Raw genomic sequence first — 19371 nt, forward strand, 5'->3', positions numbered from 1 at the left:
TCCCTCCCCTTCCCTGGCCGGGGCTTTCGCCGAGCAGAAATCCTGCCTGGAGGAAATGGAGCCTCTGGAGGAAAAGCCTGCAAGGATCCAGCTCCAGGCAAGGCTCCGGGTCCTGCTAGACATGGAGTGGAGCGGTAGGTGGCAATGGTGGCCTGAAGCCAAGCCCTGGGCGGCGAGCGGCCACCCAGCCCTTGGCCCCAGAAATAGGAGAGAGCCTGGAAAGCTTCGCGTTTTACAGCCAAGGTGCTCCGCAGCGGGATCAGGGCAGGAGCTGGTAGCCGAGTGCATTTGAGTTCGCTCCGTGCCTCCGTTGTAACTATGCACAAAGTCCAGGGCAAGCACAGCCGCTATGCTTTGTGCCCCCATTTCGGCTGACCTGTCACCCCGATTGACGTTCCTAAAGTAAGATGGAACTGTAGGATCCTGACGATCTGTCCCCTCCCTGCCTTGGCAGAGCAGGCAGCACTCCAGCTCGCTGCAGGATCCTAGGACAGAAAGACAGGGTTGGACGGACCGGGGTAACTCAGGGGCTAGGGAGAAGCTTTCACTGTAGCAGGGCTGGTAATGCGTGCATTGAGCTTTTACTGAAGTGGGATGGGTTTTGCAGTGCGTGTGGTTTAAAGGCTTGGAGGACAGCAGCTCACAGAGGCCGGGGGTGCTGGGGAGGAGGCGGCGGCAGCAGCGGGTGCAGTGACTGCGCCCCAGATGTCCTGGAGGAACCGCTCGGCCTCCTCGGCTCGAGCTGCTCTGCGTGCGGCCAGGGAGCAAATGCGGGGCCCTGTTAATGAGTGCAGCGGTCCCAGGGCTTGTTACTGGGAGCACGGAGTGCTGCTGTGCCCTTCTGTGCTCATTGAGGTGCCGAAAACCAGCCACGTGCCCCGTCCCCTTGCCTTTTTGCTCTTCAAGGGACAACAGCTTCTGCTGGCTTTTGGCTATTTAAAATGTGCAATATTACTCTCTTCTGAGTAGATAAGCTTGGAACTTGAGTATCAAACAACAAAGAAAAGGGGGGAGGGAATGAGTTAATAGCACAGAGCTTTGTGTGCTGTGCCTTGATGGTGCTGGAAACACAAGGCATGGATGGGAAATGAAATTGCTCAAAATTTGGGGATGTTCATAGCACCCAAAAGGGAGGTTTGAGGAGCTGAGCGCAGACTGGGGCGCCCGAGGTTGGTGTATTCATTACTCCACAGCTCAGGCAGGATCCCCGTGGTGATTTAGGCACATGGCAGCTTTTCATTTTTGGGGCAGGTGTCTGTACGTGGCTGCAGGACACGGGCAGGGGCTGGCCACGGCTGGAGGAGGAGAGTCAGGAAAGCCAGTTCTCAGAAGGATTCTCGAGTTTGCAGGCAGCAGACATCCCTCCTCCACGCCTGCAGGCTGGGTGCCTAAAACACAGCTGTTCATCCCACAGCATCTTCCTGAGCAGCGTGCTGGTGACTTTGGGGATGGCCACCTGGCAGCGGTGGCAGTGCTCTCCTTCCAGAGCAGCCAGTAAGGCGGGGGGGGGGGGGCGGGCGCAGATCCCCCTCTGCTCCTGCTTAGAGGCCACGTTGTTAATTGAACTTAACACGGGGGTGTAGGGCAGGGTGGGCTTGTCCCTTGTGCCTGTTTCATCCAAAACAGCGACTATGAGATTGGGAGGGTCACCGACACGTGCAGTAGTAAAGTCAAAGCAGCGTGAATGCAGATTTTCTCTCTGACCCAGCCCTGTTAGCTTGTGCTCCGCCGTGAAGCTTCCTTTCTGCTTTATGCATGAGGACAGCTGCAGGCCAGCTCCTTTTCCCTGTATGGAGGAAGCATCTGAGCGTAGCAGTTTTTCGAGGGAAAAGCCTTTCTGCAGGATTGTTTCCCTGTACCATTTCATATATAAAGTGAAGAAAGGCCTGGGTTTGTAAGGATGTTGTCAACATCCATTTGCGGTTCATGCAGCCACGGCAGGCAGCACAGACAGGGCCAACAAGTTTAGGTTTGAACTTCAATCCAAGAGCTAATAAGCAACTCATTCTCACATGGACAATTTAACTACAGGAGGCTAAACATTTCCCAGGAGAAATTCCTAGGAAAGTGTTTGTACCTTTTCCCCTGGAGGACCCGCCATTAATCCAAGACTTTGTGCATTACTCCTTTTCTCTATAGAAACGCTAATGAAGAACGGACTGGCAGATGGTACCTCACTTGGCTTTTGGGAAAGCAACGGGCAACAGTTTTCAAAGTAGGAGCAAAGAGAAGCAAAGGCATGTTTTTGCAGGTCATTTATTGATTTCTCCAACAAATAAGGCCACACACATACACACACACGCTTTGTAGTATCTATCATTACACAAGCTCGGTGAGTGACCCACATTTCATCCTCAGCAGCACACGTGCTAAAATGCAAATTGGAAACCCTGACAGCTGCACAGGAGCTGTTAAATAGAGAGGGAGAGCCTTCAGCCCAGATTTGATACTAGAAGCATGTTTCGCACTGGAGCACAGAGAGGAGAGTCGTCGTCCAGTGAGGAGCTGGTCTGGAGTGGAGCATCAGGATGTCAGGGTCAGGATGCCAGCTTGTGCACTGCTACAGTGATGCTGTCATGCTTCTGGATCATGATATTCCTAGAACAAGGGAAGTGAGGCAGTTGAGAAGCCAGCTATGAGAGCAGAAGCTGACTTGGGTGGAAAACCAGATGGGCAGCTCTGTGCTAGACCTCTCAGTTGCTGCATCTCTTCCCGTCCCTCCCAGGAAGAGTGCTGGAAAAGTCTTCACTAACAAAACTGGCAAAAAAATGACACTACGTCATGGGCTAAATTATCCATGGGGATCCCAACAGCGGAAGAAGTATCATGCTGGAGTAGCCACCAGCCCCTGAAAGGTTTCCTTCTGCTTTTACAGTTCCTGTTATTTGAGGTCCCATTAATCTAATATTTCCCATGCCTATTTGTGACTGCCCTCTCCATGTAGCTTTGGAGATGGAGCTTCCTCCAAGCCTGCCGGTTTACTAAAAGAGAGAGAGCAGTGCTCTAGATTTGACCCCCCTAGGAGATCCCAAAAGATGGGGGGAAAGGTGAACGCAGAGAAAAGCAGCACCCCTGGGCTGGATGCTCACCCGCTGTCTGACTCCAGGCATACCACAGGTATATCGGTTGGGTCGGAGGTGAGCTTGGCTGCCTGCTGGGCGAGGACAGAGATGACGCCGGCGTGCTCATCGGAGAGTGTTCCTCGGCCTGTGAGGCAAGGGAGATGCTGACTAAAGCCATGCGTGCACAGGAAGCAGCCCCCGCACAGAGCCAGGTGGGTCTGCTCCTGCCAGTCCCACTGTCCCTCTGCGGGCTGACACAGCATCTCCCCAAACTGTGGCCCCTCTAAAAAAATTGATTTTAAGTGTCAGGAACAGGTTGAGGTTTAGAATTACAGCATATCCCAAGCTGGAAGGGACCCACACAGATCATCAAGTCCAACTCCTAGCCCCGCACAGAATCACCCCAAAATCAAACCCTATGTCCAAGAGCGTTGTGCAAACGCTTCTTGGACTCCGGCAGGCCCGGTGCTGTGACCGCTGCCCTGGGGAGCCTGTCCCAGCGTGCGACCCTAATCACGGCGCAGACCCCCGCCCTAACGCCCAGCCTGACCCTCCCCTGCCCCGGCTCCATCCCTCGGGCCCCGGCGCCGTCCCCAGAGCGCAGAGCTCGGCGCCTGCCCCCCGCTCCCCGTGAGGGAGCTGCAGGCCGCCAGGAGGCCTCCCCTCGGCCTGCTCTGGGCTGAGCCAACCCGGGGCCCTCCGCCGCCCCTCGCGCGCCTTCCCCTCAGGCCCTTGGCCGGGGGGCCCCGGCCCCGGCCCCGGCCCCGTTACTCACACCCCAGGTTGAGGCCCTGCGAGTCGGTGCACAGGACGCCCACCACGGCCGGGCTCTTCATGCTGCGGGCAGAGGGCGGCGGTGAGCGCCGGGGCGACCCCGCTCCCCCCCATCGCCCCGCGGCCTCGCCCCCCCCGCCCCCCCCGCTCCCCCCGTCCCCCCCCGCTCCCCCCCCGCACGTGTCCTCCAGGTGCTGCTCCAGGGTCCCCTCCATGCCGCCGGCCCCGCGCCCCCGCTTCCGCCCTGCTCCGGCGGCTCCTGGCAGCGGCGCCAGTCACGTGACGCGCGCGGACGGTGGCGCCGCGGGACCAAACGGCCTCAGTGCGCGAAGGGCTCACGGGGAGGGGCCCCACGCGTGACCCGATCCCCGCGGCCCCCACGCTCGGGAGCCTCCGGGCCCGAGCCCTCGGGGCCTGGCTACAAAGGCGGGGCGCGCAGCTCCTCGCCCCCCCCCCCCCCCCCCCAAGCCGGGCCCAGCGGCGCGTGAGCCCCACGCGTGACCGCGGAGCGGCACCGGGGGGGGGCCGGCGGCGGGGCCCCGGGGCCGGCTGGCGGCCGCCCGGGTGCGCCTGGCGCTGGATCTCGCCGCGTCGGGCTGGAAAATTACGCTGCGATCGATGGGGGCGTGCAGCGCAGCGGCGATTTTTTCTTTTTTTAATTATTTTTTTTTCTTTTTCTGTTACATTTTTCTTCCCTCGGCTTTGCCGGGAGTCAGCAGCCGCTGCCTCGGCCGCTCCTGCCCGCGGGCTCCCCGCCGCGCCCCCCCCGCTGCTGCGCTGGCCCCGCCCGGGGCCCCGGGGAGCGGCGGGCGGGGCACGAAGGGGGCTGCGCCCGCCCAGGGCCGGGGCTGCGGCCTGGCGGCCCCGCGGGGGCCTCGGCGAGGAAGCCGCCCCCGAGGCGCGTCCCGCGGGGCCGTTCCCTGGAGCAAGGCTTTGGGATTTCTGGCGGGGGGGTTCTGGGGCCGGGAGTAATTTGGTCAAAGCCAGGTGGAGGAGACTTGAACAGCTGCGGCTTCAAAGGAAGCGCTGGTCTTTGGCAGGGAGAATGGCTGGGCTATTTTTAGTCAATTAAGTTGACAGTTTAGCATTGCACTGATGCTCTGCAAGAGAAACTTTTCTAGCAGAGACAGCAGGGACTAAATCTGTGATGTTGCTGGGGAGCCTAGCTGCCGTGGGGGTGGTATCTCGCAGTCCAGGGCTGGCAAAATCTGGCTCACTAGATCCAAATCACAAACCCTGCTTTGCTTTCCTGTCCTTGTGCCAAGGAGCTTTACCACATCCTGGGCTTGCGTGGCCCCGGCCGGTGGGAATGAGCTCGGTCAGGACCAAATCCAGGCGGGACCATGGGAGCCCAGGACCGTGCAATGCTCACGGGTGGGTATTTAAACGGACTAATGCAGTTTTCTGAAATCTGTTGTTATTTCTTGTTGCAGGACCGCGATGGGGGCTCGTGTCACGGAGCTCTGTGGGGCATGGCAGTGAGTGACGAACGGCCCCACCTCTGCGGGGACGTCGCCTTGTGGAGGCTGCGGGGATTTATGGCTCCTCTCTCACCTGACAGATGCAGTCCTGGGTGCACGTTGGTGTTTCTGGGGAAGGGCCCCAGAGTGAGCGTGTTGGGGTTTTGCTGATGCACACATGCAAAAAAGCAAATTTTGCAGATGTGGAAGATGTCACTGTGGGAGCTGGCACAGCCTATTTTATGATGCCAGCATCTGCAAACTGCTCTGTCCCTTGCACCCTCCCAGGATGTATAAACAAAACCAGAAGGCAGTAATTCCACCTGTTTCTGCCTTTTTAGCCACTTTAGCAATCCCTAGTCATGTTTCCACGTGCTCTCAAGAGATATTCCAAATACAGGTATGGGGGACATACTTCAAACCATAAATCAAGATATTTATACATTCTGTTCATTTACAAACATGCTTTCATTACTGAAAAATATATTATTCACTCCCTGCCTCATTTTATTCTCACAAATAAATGCAGCTGAGTCTTATCTTTCTACAGGGTACTTATCACAGACCCACGTTATTAAACATTATACTCTTACCATCATGGATGTACCGGGCTAACTTTTTCCTTTTATTTTCTTTTAGCTCAATAATCACAAATTCTTAATTCAATTCTTAAGTACACCTGTCAGGGATAAATATGTATGTACTTGGAAAATCCAGCTGTGTTGGCTTAGCTGAAAAATAATCCTGGGAAATAGATGAGGGTGGATGACTGCTTGGTGTTGGTTTTTTTCCCCCACCCTAGGTGGGGAAAATATTTCTTCTATGACGTTAGAGATTCAGGTCTCATCTGCTTATTCTGAGATCATCAGGAGGAAAAAAAAAAAAACACATTGGAGGAGAGGGCAAGGGGTATATAGGGTGCAGGACTGCAGTCGGTGCGGGCAGACGGCACCATGCGACGGCTCCTGCAGACCCTCTGCTTGCTCCTGCTGCTGCCCTTGCTCCGTGGCGCTGTCATCACGGGGGTAAGTGCAGCCTCACTGCTCCCGTGCCCAGCTTGGGATGGCTTTTGGGGTTTGGGGTTGTTATGCTTCTTTTTTTTTTTTTTTTTTTTGCCTTTTTTTTTTTTGAAATAGGGCAGCAATTGTGCTTGTCACCCTGTGGGTTGCGGTTACAACACTGTAATTAGATCTTCTTGCTCTCCAGAGCTCATTGCACAGGTTTGGTGCTTAATCTTTTTCAATTACCAGTTTATCTTGCTTTATCTGTGTGGAGCGTAGCGCAGGGAGCAGCAGCTGAATTTGCTACCCTGAGTTCAAGTTGCTTTGAACTTGCCCTGCCGTCCCCCACCCGTGTGGCACAAAGTCAAATTGGATGGAAAACCAACTTCCTTCCCTGCCTCTCTCCCCACCCCGTTATTTGCACTGAGAAAATGATCAGGAGAGGCGCTGGAATGCCAGCGGTGCCTTTCGTTGTTTGCTTTAGGTATTTTTTAGTTTATTACTTGCTTTTTCAGTGCGTCAGTTCTGTTCCCTATCAATCCTTGCTTTTCTGATTGTGCTGCTCCTTGCACACGAGTGTAAAGTCACCCCAGAGCACAGCTTTTTCCCTCCGTTTCTCTTCTAAGCACTGCATTGGATCCAGCACACAGGAAAATGGGGAAGTTTAGGAAGCTTTCCAAATGGAGAAAAACATACCTAGATGGGGACTGTGTTCCAAGCAAGGGATTGGAGCATCTCGGATTGTCCTTCACCCTCCCAAATTGAGACAAGTTTTTAAGAGGAGAGAAATGTCTGATTGAATAGAAAGAGGCCGGGTGCTCTCTCTGCTGTGTTCGGGTGCTGGTGGGGCTCAGCTGAGCGTGCAGCCCTGGTGGTTGGAGGAAAGGGGCTGCATCGAGAGCCAAGCTGTGGTCCATCACTACTGGGACCTGATTTTTAACATTATTTGGGTGCTGAGAAGTGCTTTGGGTGTTCGGCGAGATTCAGGTTCCCTTAGGGGTTTGAGCTGGGAAGCTGCAAACTTCTCCCCCAGGGATGGCTCCCTCCCTGCACACGGGTTTTTCTTGGTTTTACACCCTGCATCCAGACCGTGCCCTGCCCCAAAACCCCTGCAGCCGAATGGGAGAGCTGGGAGCATCCCTCACCTCTCCCTTAAATCCCCATGCGGGATTTGCACCCAGTCGCCAGGAGCAGATTTCTTGGCTGCTCCCCAAGGGATTTTGGGGGCAGACACGCTGACCTCCCCCTCACCCGCCCCATTGCCTTTGTGTCTCTCCCAGGCCTGCGAGCGGGACCTGCAGTGCGGCAGCGGGACGTGCTGCGCTGTCAGCCTCTGGCTCCGGGGTCTGCGGATGTGCACCCCCCTGGGGCAGCAGGGGGACGAGTGCCACCCCTTCAGCCACAAGGTACCGGGGGGGTGGTCCATGGGTGGGGGAAACGGGGCAGTTCAGGGACCCTGGGCCAAGCACCAGCTTGGCTCTTGCGGGGCACTGAGCTCCATGTGCTGGGAGGAAAACTCAGTTAATGCCCTGGGGGCTGGGATGGATTTGGGAGGAGGCTGGGGGCAGCCTTGTGGGGGTTCCCAGGCTGGTGTGATGCAGCTGCTTTCATCCTCTAAAGTGTTTTCTGCTCCCGCGGTCTGTCCCCGCCACCCTAAACCCTGCTGCCATGCGCCGGCAGTGCCTGGGGAGCTGGGGCTGAGTCGCCCAGCACATCCGTTTAAAGGAAAGTGCTCCAAACTGACTTGTAAATGCTCTGCCGAGCAAGGAGAAGCCAAGTTAATACCGCAGAGCCACCCGGGCGCTGCAATCTTTGTTGGATAAGACGCCCCGAAGCATTTGGATTATCCCGAGCTGCCATTCCTCTTCCACGCGCATTCAGTGCCAGACACCCGGCCTCAGGAGGGGGTTCTGCCTCCGGGCTCGCATATCGATTTTGCATGGTGGTAGTGATTTAGTGATGCCATGCCTTCTTTTCCTGCTCAGATGAGGAGTGAGCAAAGGCAGAAGGATCAGAAATTCATTTCAGGCATACCCATTAAACTCCTGAGAAGCAGCAGAGAGAAATTCCCAGGGCTTTTGTTACATTTGATAGTTTTTCTTACCTGCTTGCATCCCAAGGGCTGACACAGGGGTGACGCAGGGGGCATTTCCCCATCCTCTCTCCCATTTCTCTCTGTAGGTCCCATTCTTGGGGAAGCGCCAGCACCACACCTGCCCCTGTTTGCCCAACTTCATCTGCTCCAGGTTCCTCGATGGCCGCTACCGCTGCTCGCTTGACTTCAAGAACATTGACTTTTAGGTGATGGAGCTGTGAGTTTCATCCTGGCTGCCAGCCCTCAGTGCCCATTTTTTGCTCCCTCCTGTGGCTTAATGCAGTGTCCCACAAGGCAACCCTAAAAATGCTTTTCCAAGGTAGAAAACATTGTTATAAGCTATGTATCTGGAGAAACTGAGGCACAGTTGGGCCAAGCTGCTCTGGCACATTGGTTAGCAAAGCTCTGCCCCAGAGCAGAGCCCTGTTCTGCAGAGGAGCAGACAGAGGACAGGACACATCTCTGGCCTCAAAAAAACATTTCACAGGATATTGTCCGGCTGTAATGGATGCTGTCCGCTACATTTCACCTCCATCCTTTATTTTATCAAAATAAAGGGTGATGAAATTTGGGAAGAGTGAGAACACAAAACTCCCACCTCTGCAGCCAAGTGCTTCCTCCCATGGGGTTTGCCCCAGTGCACAATAAAACTTGGGAGGTGAAGCTGATCGGCACCGTTTCACCTGCCAAAGAGTCTGCAAAGCGAGGCCAGCAGGAGGAGGTGGCAGTGGCAATCTGAGCTCCTCTCTGGGAGGCTGAAGGGCGTTGGCTGCAGAGCTCAAGGCACCTTCCTGCACAGTCCCTTCCTGTTGCCTCCAAAATGAACAGTGATCTTTGGCTGCTTTCACTAGAAACTCATTTCAGGGAAGGGGAGATTTTTGGCAGTGCCAAGCCATCCCATTTTCACATTTTGCAGGCAAAAGAGGGGAATGGAAAGCTTATTTCTGCATTTTTCAACTGTGCAGGAAAAGACAAAAGGAAAAAACAAAAGGAAAGTCAGAGGAGCAGAAATTTCCCTTTGTGAGAATTTGAGCTTTTTGATTGACAACCAAACTTCAGCTTCTTCCCAAGCCAACACAAACCCAATGCCTCTGCAGTGCCCCTGTAGCCTCCCAGCTGTGCTGGCTCCCGTGCAGTTCCTCCTGCACAAATCTGCTTTGTGATCTATGCAACGACAATTCCTGTTGTGATTGTGTCTTATCTACATATTTCCTCCTGGAAGCAGCTCTGAAAGCTGGTGATGAATGAGCTAATGCCTGCAATTAAAAGTCCATCAATTGTCTTGTGTAATTAAGGGTTGGGTTTTCCCCAACATTCAAGCTTTGGTGCAAAGCATCTTGCAATGCAACTTCTTTAGCAGGGGGTGAAGCAGAGCTGGCTGGAGCTGCCTGATGCGGGCCTTTGGGACATGAGGAGAAGTTTTCCAGGCTCAGCAGCTGCCTGAGGTTCAGGCACTATGCTGGCCTCTTTTTATGCTGGTCAAATTTGAGAGGAAAAATGGGACATTAAATTTAATTAAATGTTTTTTGTTAACTTAGGTCCTAAAGGTTATCTCAGACACATGCTTTCAGTTCCCCTCCTAAAAAACACATTGTGGGAAAAGCCTGCCTCATTTGACCATCCCTTTGACTTCCCAAAGTAACCTCCAGCAGCTTGAGGAGAAATTAAAAAAAAAGAATAATCAGCATTAACAGAAAAAAAATTTGTTTCCTTTAAAGAAGTGGCAACGCTTAAGCGAGAAGCTTGTTTTAGGGTGTGAAAGCGCTTGTATGCAGAGCTGCTGCCTGGGCAGCTGCAGGGGTTTACCTTCGGGAGCAGCGCCTTGGGTCGTGGGAGGGAGCTGAGCTGCAAACCCCTCCTGTAGCCTAGGCACCCCTTTTTGCTGGATTTTGATGGGTTTTGGTGCTATTGTAGCAACCATTTCTATTTCTAAGGACACCAATTGTTTTTCTGTGGCAGACGCTGTGTTAATGGAGAATGTAAAATAACTGAGATTAGGTGAAAGCTTCCCCACACTTGTGTCTCCCTCAAAAAAATATTGTAAATTGGATGAAAATAAAACACTGCAATGGCTGGGTTGGTTTTATTTTTTTATTTTATTTTATTTTATTTATTTTATTTTATTTTATTTTATTATGTGAAGAAAGACTTACCTCAATAGGCAGCTTGGTTAAAACAACAAACAAATACATTTTATTGATTTCGAGGGCATTTGCCCCATCGCTTGGCATAGGACACAATGGCAGAAGGGCTCTGGAGCTGTCCTGGACAGACTCTTTCCCCATATGGAAGGGGTCCCATAGCAACAGGGGGATGGGGGTGGTGGGAATCAAAAAAACCAACAAACAACAACAACAACAAAACAAACAAACAAACAAAAAACCACAACACTGTTACTATTTTGTAACAGTGTAAAAAATGCATAGCTTCATATTTGAGGTTTCTTTTATTATGTTGCGTTGCTTTACTTTGCTTCTTCTGTTTTTCCTACAGATTGGCATTGCCAATCTCCTGATGGCTTTAAACTGCGGGAGATCACAATTTAATGGGAAATCACTCAGTGACGGCAGCAAGTCTCCCCCCTGCATTTTTTCATCCTAAGAGCTGCCATGCAAGAAAACCTCTGTGCACACTCCCAGAGGGGATAAAACATATGTAGCGAAGCAAAAGCTCATGTCCTCCCGTGGGACGTGGGGAAAAGCCGACGCAGCCCTTAACCTGGAGCACTGGTGGCTGTTTGCCTCTCACATGCTCGTTTCCCACCGCAGCGCGGTGCCAAGCACCCCCCCTTGCCCACTGGGATGTCCTCCCTGCAATGTCCTGGCTTCAAGGTGAACCGCGCCCAGCAGCAAACGGCTTGTGGCCGCACCGCAGTGCCGGCGCCGTGCCCAGGGGATGCTCGCTCCCGGGGCTGGATGTTCAACACCCGACGTAACCGCAATGTGGTTACTAAAGAGCATCGTGCAATTTCCCCCTAAAATCTACATCAAATTCACCCTGCTTTTACAGCGAGAATAAATCAAGCCTCCTGCTACTTGAATTTCTCTTTCAAGTCTGGGAATGCAGCATTGCTCCCACCACAAAGCTCTCCCTTCAGCAACTCGTGGTGCCCTGGAGCAGTTTGCTGCTCCTGGCAGTTGGATGGGGCCATTTTTTTGCGGCATGGGGCATGGCTCTGCAAGACAAAACCGTGGTGCTCACTGGGGCTTCAGATCAGATGCCCTTTGTGGGCTGCAGTTTGGGTCTTGCAACCCCTTCTTTGAACGGCACTGGGACAGCCCTAACTCCAACAGCAGCCCTCGAGAAGCCAATTTGGTATAGGCAGGGTTGAGTGTGGATTTTGAGGGCTTCAGTTGGAGAGATATTTTGTTTCCCAGGGTGGTTTCTGGGATGTGCCATGGTGGGTCTGACCAGATGGGAAGGGGCTTTCCTTGTGTGAGACCAAAGCTGGACGGATCCCTGGAGCAGGCAGGGGCTGTTTTTCCATCCAGTGCAGCCCAGCCCATTCCCAATTCTGTACTAATCAACAGGACAATTTCAGCTGGTTCCCATAACGCTGCTGAAGAAATCACTATTAATTCTTGCTTTACTCTATTACAAAAGCAGGGCCCATTGCAGAAAGCTGCCTTACCCTGCAGCGGTGGGAGGGGACCTTCCCAGCAGTTCAGGGGCGCTCAGCATCACTTCTAACCCAGGCAGTGAAAAGTCTGAGAGGGGATTCCAATGACAAACGTAAAAGGAACATGACGGCTTTTCCACACTGTCGTCAGAGAAACCCTACACCCTGCTGCGATGCTGGTGGCTGCCTCTAGATTTTGGGGCCTGGAGGTACTCAAACAGAAGCCGCCAGCACCGAGCTGATATGAAGCTCCTTATCCCGTGGGGTACAGCATCGCCCTGCATCCTCCGTCCTCCAGCCGAGCTCTCTTGTGCTCCCCTCTTGGCCAACTGCAAAAGGTGAGCCAATGCCTTTAGCGATTGTTGGTGTTGCTGATAGCAGGGTGCTCATTAGGCTTTTAATCTTGGTTTAATGGTCCCTGTATCGCTGGGCACACAGCACATAGAGAGGGGTCAGCATGCTGCGGGGGCACCTTTCCCGTAGCCTGTTTGCATATGACTTAACTAATCAGTTCTGCAGATAACAGCAGGTGGCGGAGGGCCAAAACGTGCGCACAGCCCAGACGCCCACGTCCCCACACTGTACGCACATGGTGGCACCCAGTGGGACCCCCTTCTCTGTTCCTACCAGGGACAGATCCCCCCTAAAGTGGGGGCAGGGAAGCATGAAGCTGGGGACCCACTATTGCTTGCATTTTGGATGCCCAGGTGTAAAGCGATGGCTAATTTTGATGCCCACAATGTGCAGATCCTTGTCAGGATGAAGGATTTGGGGTGCTAAAAGGATGAGGGGGTCAGGGAGGGGGAGCACAGGGGTTGTAGGAATTTGGCACAGAGCACCTGGCCGTCACCCCCCTGCTGGGTGACGTAATGACATTGGGTGTTGTTTGCCATGGGCTCCAGTCCCTGGGTGTCACCGGGGGGGGTCTTGGCTGGGTGCCCGCCAGGGAGGGGATGGTTCTGTGGCAGTCCCAGCCGCCCTTGGCACCAAAGCCAGAGAGCGCTGGGACTATATAAGCCACAGGACGTTTGCCCCCTCAGCCCCGGCACGATGCAATCCCTGGTCCTTCTGTGCGTGGTCCTTGCCCTCTCTGAGGGCTTCAGCAAGTAAGTCCCCACAGCATCATGATGGGCTTCAGCACCAACGGTGACGCTGTCAAATGCTGCTTGCAGGAGCTGCAGGCAGTGAGCTCCTGGCTAACTCTGTTTTTCTTGTTTCCTGTGCCAGGCTGCCCTTGGAAAGGGGGAAGAAACTGAGAGAGATCCTCCGGGAGAAGGGGTTGCTGCGCCACTTCTTCCAACACCACCGCTATGACATCGGCACGAAATTTCCGCACGCTTTTCCCAGTCTGATTGATGTGGTTGCCGAGCCCCTGCTGAACACCCTGGATGTGAGTGCTGGCTTTGACCCACAGTAGTGCAGCCCTGGGGTTGTTTGTGGGATGCCCATCCCTGTGTCTGTGCCATGTGCGGGCCAAACCTGATATTTTTTCCCCCAAAGCCCTCAGCTCACTTCCTTTGCCCCTTCCCACCCATACTGTTGGCCCTGGACAGAGCCTGGACTCTGAAATACCTCCTCAGCAGCTCTGAGTCCCATGAGTCCCATGCATGTGCAGAAGGGGACCACAAAAGCTACAAGTGGGTCTGGGGCAGTTCCAGGCCTGGGTTCATGCCCTGAAAGCATCCTTTTGTCCTGCTGCCATGTAGATGGAGTACTACGGGACCATCTCCATTGGCACCCCACCGCAGGACTTCACAGTGGTCTTCGACACCGGCTCCTCCAACCTCTGGGTTCCCTCCATCTCCTGTGCCAGCCCAGCTTGCCGTAAGTATCACCAGACAGGGCTCCCCATTTTGCCAGAGTTGGGATCCAACAGCACACCGTGGGCTTATCTCTGCAGAATCAAGCCCAAATTTTGTGGTGACACTGCAGGGAGACCACGGGCCCCCTAGCCAGTACAATGAGCAGACCCCATGGTGCTGGGTCCCGTCAACTCTGCGGAACATGCTGGGATGAGTATTTGGGATGTAACACCTACTCAGTGCTGTACTCCACAGGGTGATACTCCTAGGGCTCGGTGCCTCAGTTTCCCCATCTGTCCCAAAGGGGAGATGGAATATCCTGCAGATCCCTGGCATTAGGATGCTGGAGAAGCAGCTGTAACGTATGGCAAATGTTTACAGCTAAATTGTTCCTGCAGCACAAGTAATAAATGGCAGGTCTAAATAGCAATTCAGCAGGGTTCTTACTCCCACGCTTTCTTGATGGCTCAGCCTTCCTGAAAATCTTCATTTTTGGTTTCCCACTTACCTTCTAGAGAGCCATCAGATGTTTAACCCATCGCAGTCCTCCACCTACAAAAGCACAGGGCAGAACCTCTCCATTCACTATGGCACTGGTGACATGGAGGGCATCGTGGGCTGCGACACTGTCACTGTGAGTGTCACAATGGCATCTCAGAGGGTTCCTCTGTGCCTTCTCCACCAAATTCACACCCATATTGCAATGCCTGATCCAACTAACTGTCATCCCCATCCCTAGGTTGCATCACTGATGGACACCAACCAGCTCTTTGGCTTGAGCACCACAGAGCCCGGCCAATTCTTTGTCCATGTTACATTTGATGGGATCCTGGGACTGGGCTACCCAAGTCTGGCTGCTGATGGGATCACTCCAGTCTTTGATAACTTGGTGAATGAGAGCTTGCTGGAGCAGAACCTCTTTTCGGTTTATCTATCCCGGTAAGATGCATCAGCTGTGACAGCTGGGGGAGGTAGCAGATGTGTCTGGTTCAGATCATTTGCTGGTCACTGCAGCTCCTCCACTGTCACTGCTGCTATCCAGCTGTTGTCTTTGTGCCATGATGCCTAAGGGCAGGGGAGCACGCTGCTGTAGTCCCAGCAGTGAGGTGGGGAGAGGATGTGACTGCGGCATCACGGGCAGCACCTTCCCCCACGGGACTCACGGTCCCCTTGTTCTAAGGTAACTGCACTGAAGAGACATGGCAAACCCTGTGGTGTTTTCCTTTTATGCATCATCCAGCGAGACGATGGGGAGCGTGGTCATCTTCGGGGGAATCGATGAAGCTTATTTCACTGGCTCCATCAACTGGATTCCTGTCTCTTACCAGGGTTACTGGCAGATCTCCATGGACAGGTAAGGAAATGACTGCTGATTTATGTTCATTTCTAGCCATCGCTTCTGAAGAGAACTGAGACCCATGAACATCGTGGGCTTTCCACTGGCATTTAGCACATTGTGGTGCAGAAAGCCAAGGAGCCAAAACCCACAGAACTTTGGCAATTTCTATCTGAATTGGGGATGCTTTGTGCTGGGACACAGCCTAGTTCTTCTCTTGCACAAAGCTTATTTCTCTCGGGGATGTGTCTGGTGATGAGCAGAGCAACTTACTTTGCTGGGCTTGGTTGGGTCCCAGATTTTGGCTGTTTGGTGCCTCCGTCTGCATTTATGCAATGGGGCTGTGATACCAGCCATCATTGCAAACCCCAAGAAGCAGAGGGCTCAAGGAGAGGAAAGTTGTCCTAGCTCTAACTCTTATAGAACAAGTCTGAAAGTGTCATGAAGATTCAGCAGGCCTAGCAGCCCCTCCCTTGTTTGTTCTTCCCTCCCTGCTGCCAGCATCATCGTGAACAGGCAGGAGATTGCGTGCAGTGGTGGCTGCCAAGCCATCATTGACACGGGCACGTCCCTTGTGGCTGGGCCACCCTCTGACATAAGTGACATCCAGAGCGCAGTCGGGGCCAGGCAGAACACGTATGGAGAGGTAAGAGCATCTGTGTCTTGCTCTGGTGGCCCTGGAGACAGCCTGGCACAAGCCTGGATCCAAGGCTGCTTCCACACACAGGCAAACAGCATCACTGCTCATGGCAAAGCAGCCCTGCTGCAGTGGCACCTCCAACAGAGAGCTCCATGAGACTCTACCAGAAAAATCAAAAACCTTCCCTCCTCACCACCTGAATGTGTTGCTTCTTACCTAAGAGCCTCTTTCCTTTGCTCCCTGCAGTACAATGTGAATTGCAGCTACATCTCTGCCATGCCTGATGTTGTCTTTGTCATCAATGGGGTTCAGTATCCTGTATCCGCCTCAGCTTACACTGAGCAGGTAAGAAGTGAGTACCCGGCTTCCAAGAGCCTGTCTCCATGTTCTTTTATTTTCTTCAATGGCTCTCATCACTTTGGCCTCTCCCATTCCTGTGGGGGACAGCAGATGGACGGCCATGGGCCTCCAGAGCAACCTGACAAAAGGTACTAACCCACGTTTTTCCCATTTGCCTTCTCTTGCTCAAATGCAGAACAATGAAGAAGCATGTATCAGTGGCTTCCAGAACACCTCTGCGGACCTCTGGATCTTGGGAGATGTCTTCATCAGAGTGTACTACAGCATCTTTGACCGGGCCAACAACCGTGTTGGACTGGCCAAGGCTGTTTAAAACCACTGTGATGCCAGCAGTGCTGTGGTTTGATCACTCAACCAGACCACGACCATATTTTTTGGAGCAGCAAGAGATCTTCTCTCATAAGGAATCCCTTGCTCACACACGAATAAAGTGTTGATGATATAGAGATGGTGGCTGCACATTTATTTGTGATAAAAAGGCAGGAATTATGAAGGAGGTGTCATACAATTACTGCTTCATGGTGGCTTTGGAGCATTCAGTCAGCTCCACAAGGCTGGGGCCTTTGGGAGCTGTGGTTGTGGCCAGGACGGGCTGAAGACTAGGTCAAGTCAAGGCTGGCTCTTGTACTGGGGCTGCATCAAATGAGCAATTCTGAAAAACCCAAATTTCCTACCAGGGAGGATAAACTCTCCATCCCAAACACAGCCCACCTCAGAGCAGATCCCTGCAAACCCACACCCAGGGAGACAGCTTGGAGACAGTTCTTGCCATTGTGTGCTTGCCCATTGTGAAACTTTTACAGAAGTGCATCCACAGCTGCTTGTCTGTAGCAGTGATGTCTCATTTCAATTTCCATGGTTTAGAGCGATCCATTTACACTTAGTTGTTTCCCCCCAGAAGAATCTCAATTTAAGGTCCCTTTCCAAATAACAAACCAGTCTGTGCTCTCAGACTGGTACTAAGAGACTGGAAACACCAACTAATCCTCAGTTATAGTCCTTAATACTGTTGGGAAGAAAAAAAAGAACAACTAATATTTTTATTTTATGATATTTTTTTTTTCCCCGCAATGGTCAGGATGATTCCTTCTCTAATTTTGCTTCATTCCTCTCAAAGAGCAGTTCTCATTTTTGAAAAGGAAATTACCGCCATCCATATAAAACCCTGTTAAAACTGGAGGCTGTCTCTCTCCTCCCTAGCAGCTGTAGTGAAAGTGCTCAGCAGGAGGCTGGAAGAGAGCTCCAGGCATGACCACTGCTTCTGCCTTTCCTGCTGGGCTGGGGGATTAGGGGCTGGTTGCATTATTTATTGATAGACAAGGCTCCATCGCTGATGGGCCAGGAGGCTGTTTACCCAATGGGACCAGCTCTGGATGATGTGGAGGGACAAGCCCAGGTGATCAGAAAGGAATTTCTCTCCCCTCACTGTTAAAACCTGGTCTGGTGGGAGGTGTCCCTGCCCATGGCAGGGGGTTTGGAACCAGATGATCTTTAAGGTCCCATACAGTCTAACCCAAACCATTCTGTGATTCTAGGATTCTATTATTCTGAATCTATGATTCTATGATATATAATGAGAACATAATGAGTATATAATGTGGGATGGTGGAAATGTGATTTATGCCCAGGCTCCCTGAGCTCACATAGCCCCGGGTCACTTAACGCCGGGGGGTTGGAAAGTGCATGAGAGGTGGGGACCAAGGCTGGACTTTTGGGCAGATGGGGCTTTATCTTGGCTCCATCTTTGTTATAAGCAACATGAAATGGGCCCAATGCAGCTGGAACCACAGCTCCAGCAGGAGCACCTGGGGCTGTACCCATGCTCATGATGAACAAGAAGGGAAAGGGAAGCTGTGCCCTTGGCCTGGGCAGAGCTAATATCCCAAATGCTCTGCCAGGTGGCATATTCCTCATAGCCAGATCCTCTGGACATGGCTATTCTGCACCGATGCCAGAAGACCTTGGCAAACAGCCCTTTAAGGGGCTTTCTCCATGTGAGCATCCCCCATGGCCAGGGGAGCCCTTCCCACATCTGCATTCACTCAGGCAATAAAGAAAGAAATCAGCTAAAAGCCTCCAAGCAAAAATTAAAAGGGGGAACAAACACATTGGGACTGCTGTAGTAGTTTCCTACTGTGTCCTGGGAAATGTCTATCCTGGAGTGCCATCTCGTGGCTGCGGTGCCAGAACTGTACCGTGCATAGGGGATGCACAGAAATACCTGTTTGGTGGCAAAAGGATGTTCCAGCGTTTGCTTGGAAATTATGGCTTGAAGGAGGAGAAAAATGCTTCTAGTGGACAAATATGTCCAAGGTTCAGGCTTGCTCCATGGAAAGAAAAGTAGCCAGGACACCTTTCTGATAAAGGAAAGAGGTTTCATGCCATCTTCAGATTTTTTTTTATTTTTTTTTTCTGGGGAATTCTTCCCTGTGTCCCAGATGACATGATAGATTGCCTCATTAGGGCTTGACTCATGAAATGTAGAGTTAATAAGAGCCTTTTATGGATTCCTTTGAGCTTTGGAGCTGTATTTGGGAAAATGCTAAGCTGCAAATTGTTTGGGAAAATGCTTTTTTTTTTTTTTTTTTAATCAGACATTAGATGGGTGTTAGTAGGATATTCATAGTCCGTTTTTTTTCTACTGTTCCGTTTATGATAAATCAGAAATCGGCTGTTGTATCTGGACAAGTTTAATGTCTCTGACCCCATCCTCACAGCATAAGTTAGGGATCTCCCTTGCATCTGTCCCCCACCCCGTGACAGCTGGCATAAGCTGAACTGCTGGGGAAACTGTTGCAGAGTTTGTCCTCATCCAGCAGGTCTTGTGCCGTCAGGTCTGTAACGTCCCATGCCTCATCCTGCACACATGATTCCCAGGCAGGGACCAGCTCCTGGTGTTTGTGAAATTGCAAAATCACAAGAACAGAACATTGGCTCCAAATAACCAGTATTTTCTGTATGCTCTACTTTGAAGCGTTTACTCTTTTATTAAAGAATAAAATTTACAGGTTAATAAGAATCAAGTTGTTCATCCTGCTACCTATCTCTCCACACATCCATCCATCCATCTGTCAATCTGTCCATCCCAGCATCCCTCCATTTCAATCCCTCCCTGATTGCTAAGGGAGCAAGAGCAGTGAGGATGTGCTCAGAGCTTTTCCATAGGAAGCAGGCTGAATATTTCCCAACCCAAACCTTTTCACCAGTGTTTCTCATGATCAC

At 52.4% G+C, this 19371-nt stretch overlaps 3 protein-coding genes and 1 long non-coding RNA gene across 4 annotated transcripts; 3 read left to right on the forward strand and 1 right to left on the reverse strand.

The window, feature by feature from the left end:
- LOC118260415 (uncharacterized) lies at window positions 1-5898 on the forward strand. The gene is made up of 2 exons (XR_004782227.2): window positions 1-134; window positions 5270-5898. It is a non-coding gene; the product is annotated as an uncharacterized LOC118260415 (long non-coding RNA).
- On the reverse strand, window positions 2241-4167 carry LAMTOR5 (late endosomal/lysosomal adaptor, MAPK and MTOR activator 5). Its single transcript, XM_035570617.2, has 4 exons — window positions 4017-4167; window positions 3838-3899; window positions 3090-3207; window positions 2241-2598 (listed from the first exon to the last, which is right to left on the reverse strand). The coding sequence occupies exons 1-4, from the start codon at window positions 4049-4051 to the stop codon at window positions 2538-2540; spliced, it is 276 nt and encodes a 91-aa protein (XP_035426510.1). The 5' UTR covers window positions 4052-4167; the 3' UTR covers window positions 2241-2537.
- A 351-nt stretch (window positions 5899-6249) lies between the features above and the next one.
- Window positions 6250-10291, forward strand: PROK1 (prokineticin 1). The gene is made up of 3 exons (XM_035570619.2): window positions 6250-6321; window positions 7413-7703; window positions 8479-10291. Exons 1-3 carry the CDS (start codon window positions 6250-6252, stop codon window positions 8596-8598), a joined length of 483 nt encoding a protein of 160 aa, XP_035426512.1. The 3' UTR covers window positions 8599-10291.
- A 2770-nt stretch (window positions 10292-13061) lies between these two features.
- Window positions 13062-16462, forward strand: LOC118260411 (embryonic pepsinogen). The gene is made up of 9 exons (XM_035570612.1): window positions 13062-13117; window positions 13239-13401; window positions 13718-13835; window positions 14329-14447; window positions 14553-14752; window positions 15054-15167; window positions 15651-15795; window positions 16036-16134; window positions 16325-16462. The coding sequence occupies exons 1-9, from the start codon at window positions 13062-13064 to the stop codon at window positions 16460-16462; spliced, it is 1152 nt and encodes a 383-aa protein (XP_035426505.1).
- Window positions 16463-19371: the final 2909 nt, after the last annotated feature.

Source organism: Cygnus atratus, chromosome 24 (genome assembly GCF_013377495.2).
Source record: "Cygnus atratus isolate AKBS03 ecotype Queensland, Australia chromosome 24, CAtr_DNAZoo_HiC_assembly, whole genome shotgun sequence".
In the NCBI taxonomy this organism is placed as follows: domain Eukaryota; kingdom Metazoa; phylum Chordata; class Aves; order Anseriformes; family Anatidae; genus Cygnus; species Cygnus atratus.

What these genes read in the sequence shown, in the direction of transcription:
- LAMTOR5 (XM_035570617.2), bottom strand. Translation starts at nt 4,051, where the DNA reads ATGGAGGGGACCCTGGAGCAGCACCTGGAGGACAC. An exon ending in GAGCAGCACCTGGAGGACAC is followed by an intron (nt 3,900 to 4,016) that starts GTGCGGGGGGGG and finishes CTCTGCCCGCAG; the next exon opens with CATGAAGAGCCCGGCCGTGG. An exon ending in GCAGGGCCTCAACCTGGGGT is followed by an intron (nt 3,208 to 3,837) that starts GTGAGTAACGGG and finishes CTTGCCTCACAG; the next exon opens with GCCGAGGAACACTCTCCGAT.
- PROK1 (XM_035570619.2), top strand. Translation starts at nt 6,250, where the DNA reads ATGCGACGGCTCCTGCAGACCCTCTGCTTGCTCCTGCTGCTGCCCTTG. An exon ending in GTGGCGCTGTCATCACGGGG is followed by an intron (nt 6,322 to 7,412) that starts GTAAGTGCAGCC and finishes AAACCCCTGCAG; the next exon opens with CCGAATGGGAGAGCTGGGAG. An exon ending in GCCACCCCTTCAGCCACAAG is followed by an intron (nt 7,704 to 8,478) that starts GTACCGGGGGGG and finishes TTCTCTCTGTAG; the next exon opens with GTCCCATTCTTGGGGAAGCG.
- LOC118260411 (XM_035570612.1), top strand. Translation starts at nt 13,062, where the DNA reads ATGCAATCCCTGGTCCTTCTGTGCGTGGTCCTTGCCCTCTCTGAGGGC. An exon ending in TGGGCTGCGACACTGTCACT is followed by an intron (nt 14,448 to 14,552) that starts GTGAGTGTCACA and finishes CCCCATCCCTAG; the next exon opens with GTTGCATCACTGATGGACAC. An exon ending in TTTTCGGTTTATCTATCCCG is followed by an intron (nt 14,753 to 15,053) that starts GTAAGATGCATC and finishes TGCATCATCCAG; the next exon opens with CGAGACGATGGGGAGCGTGG.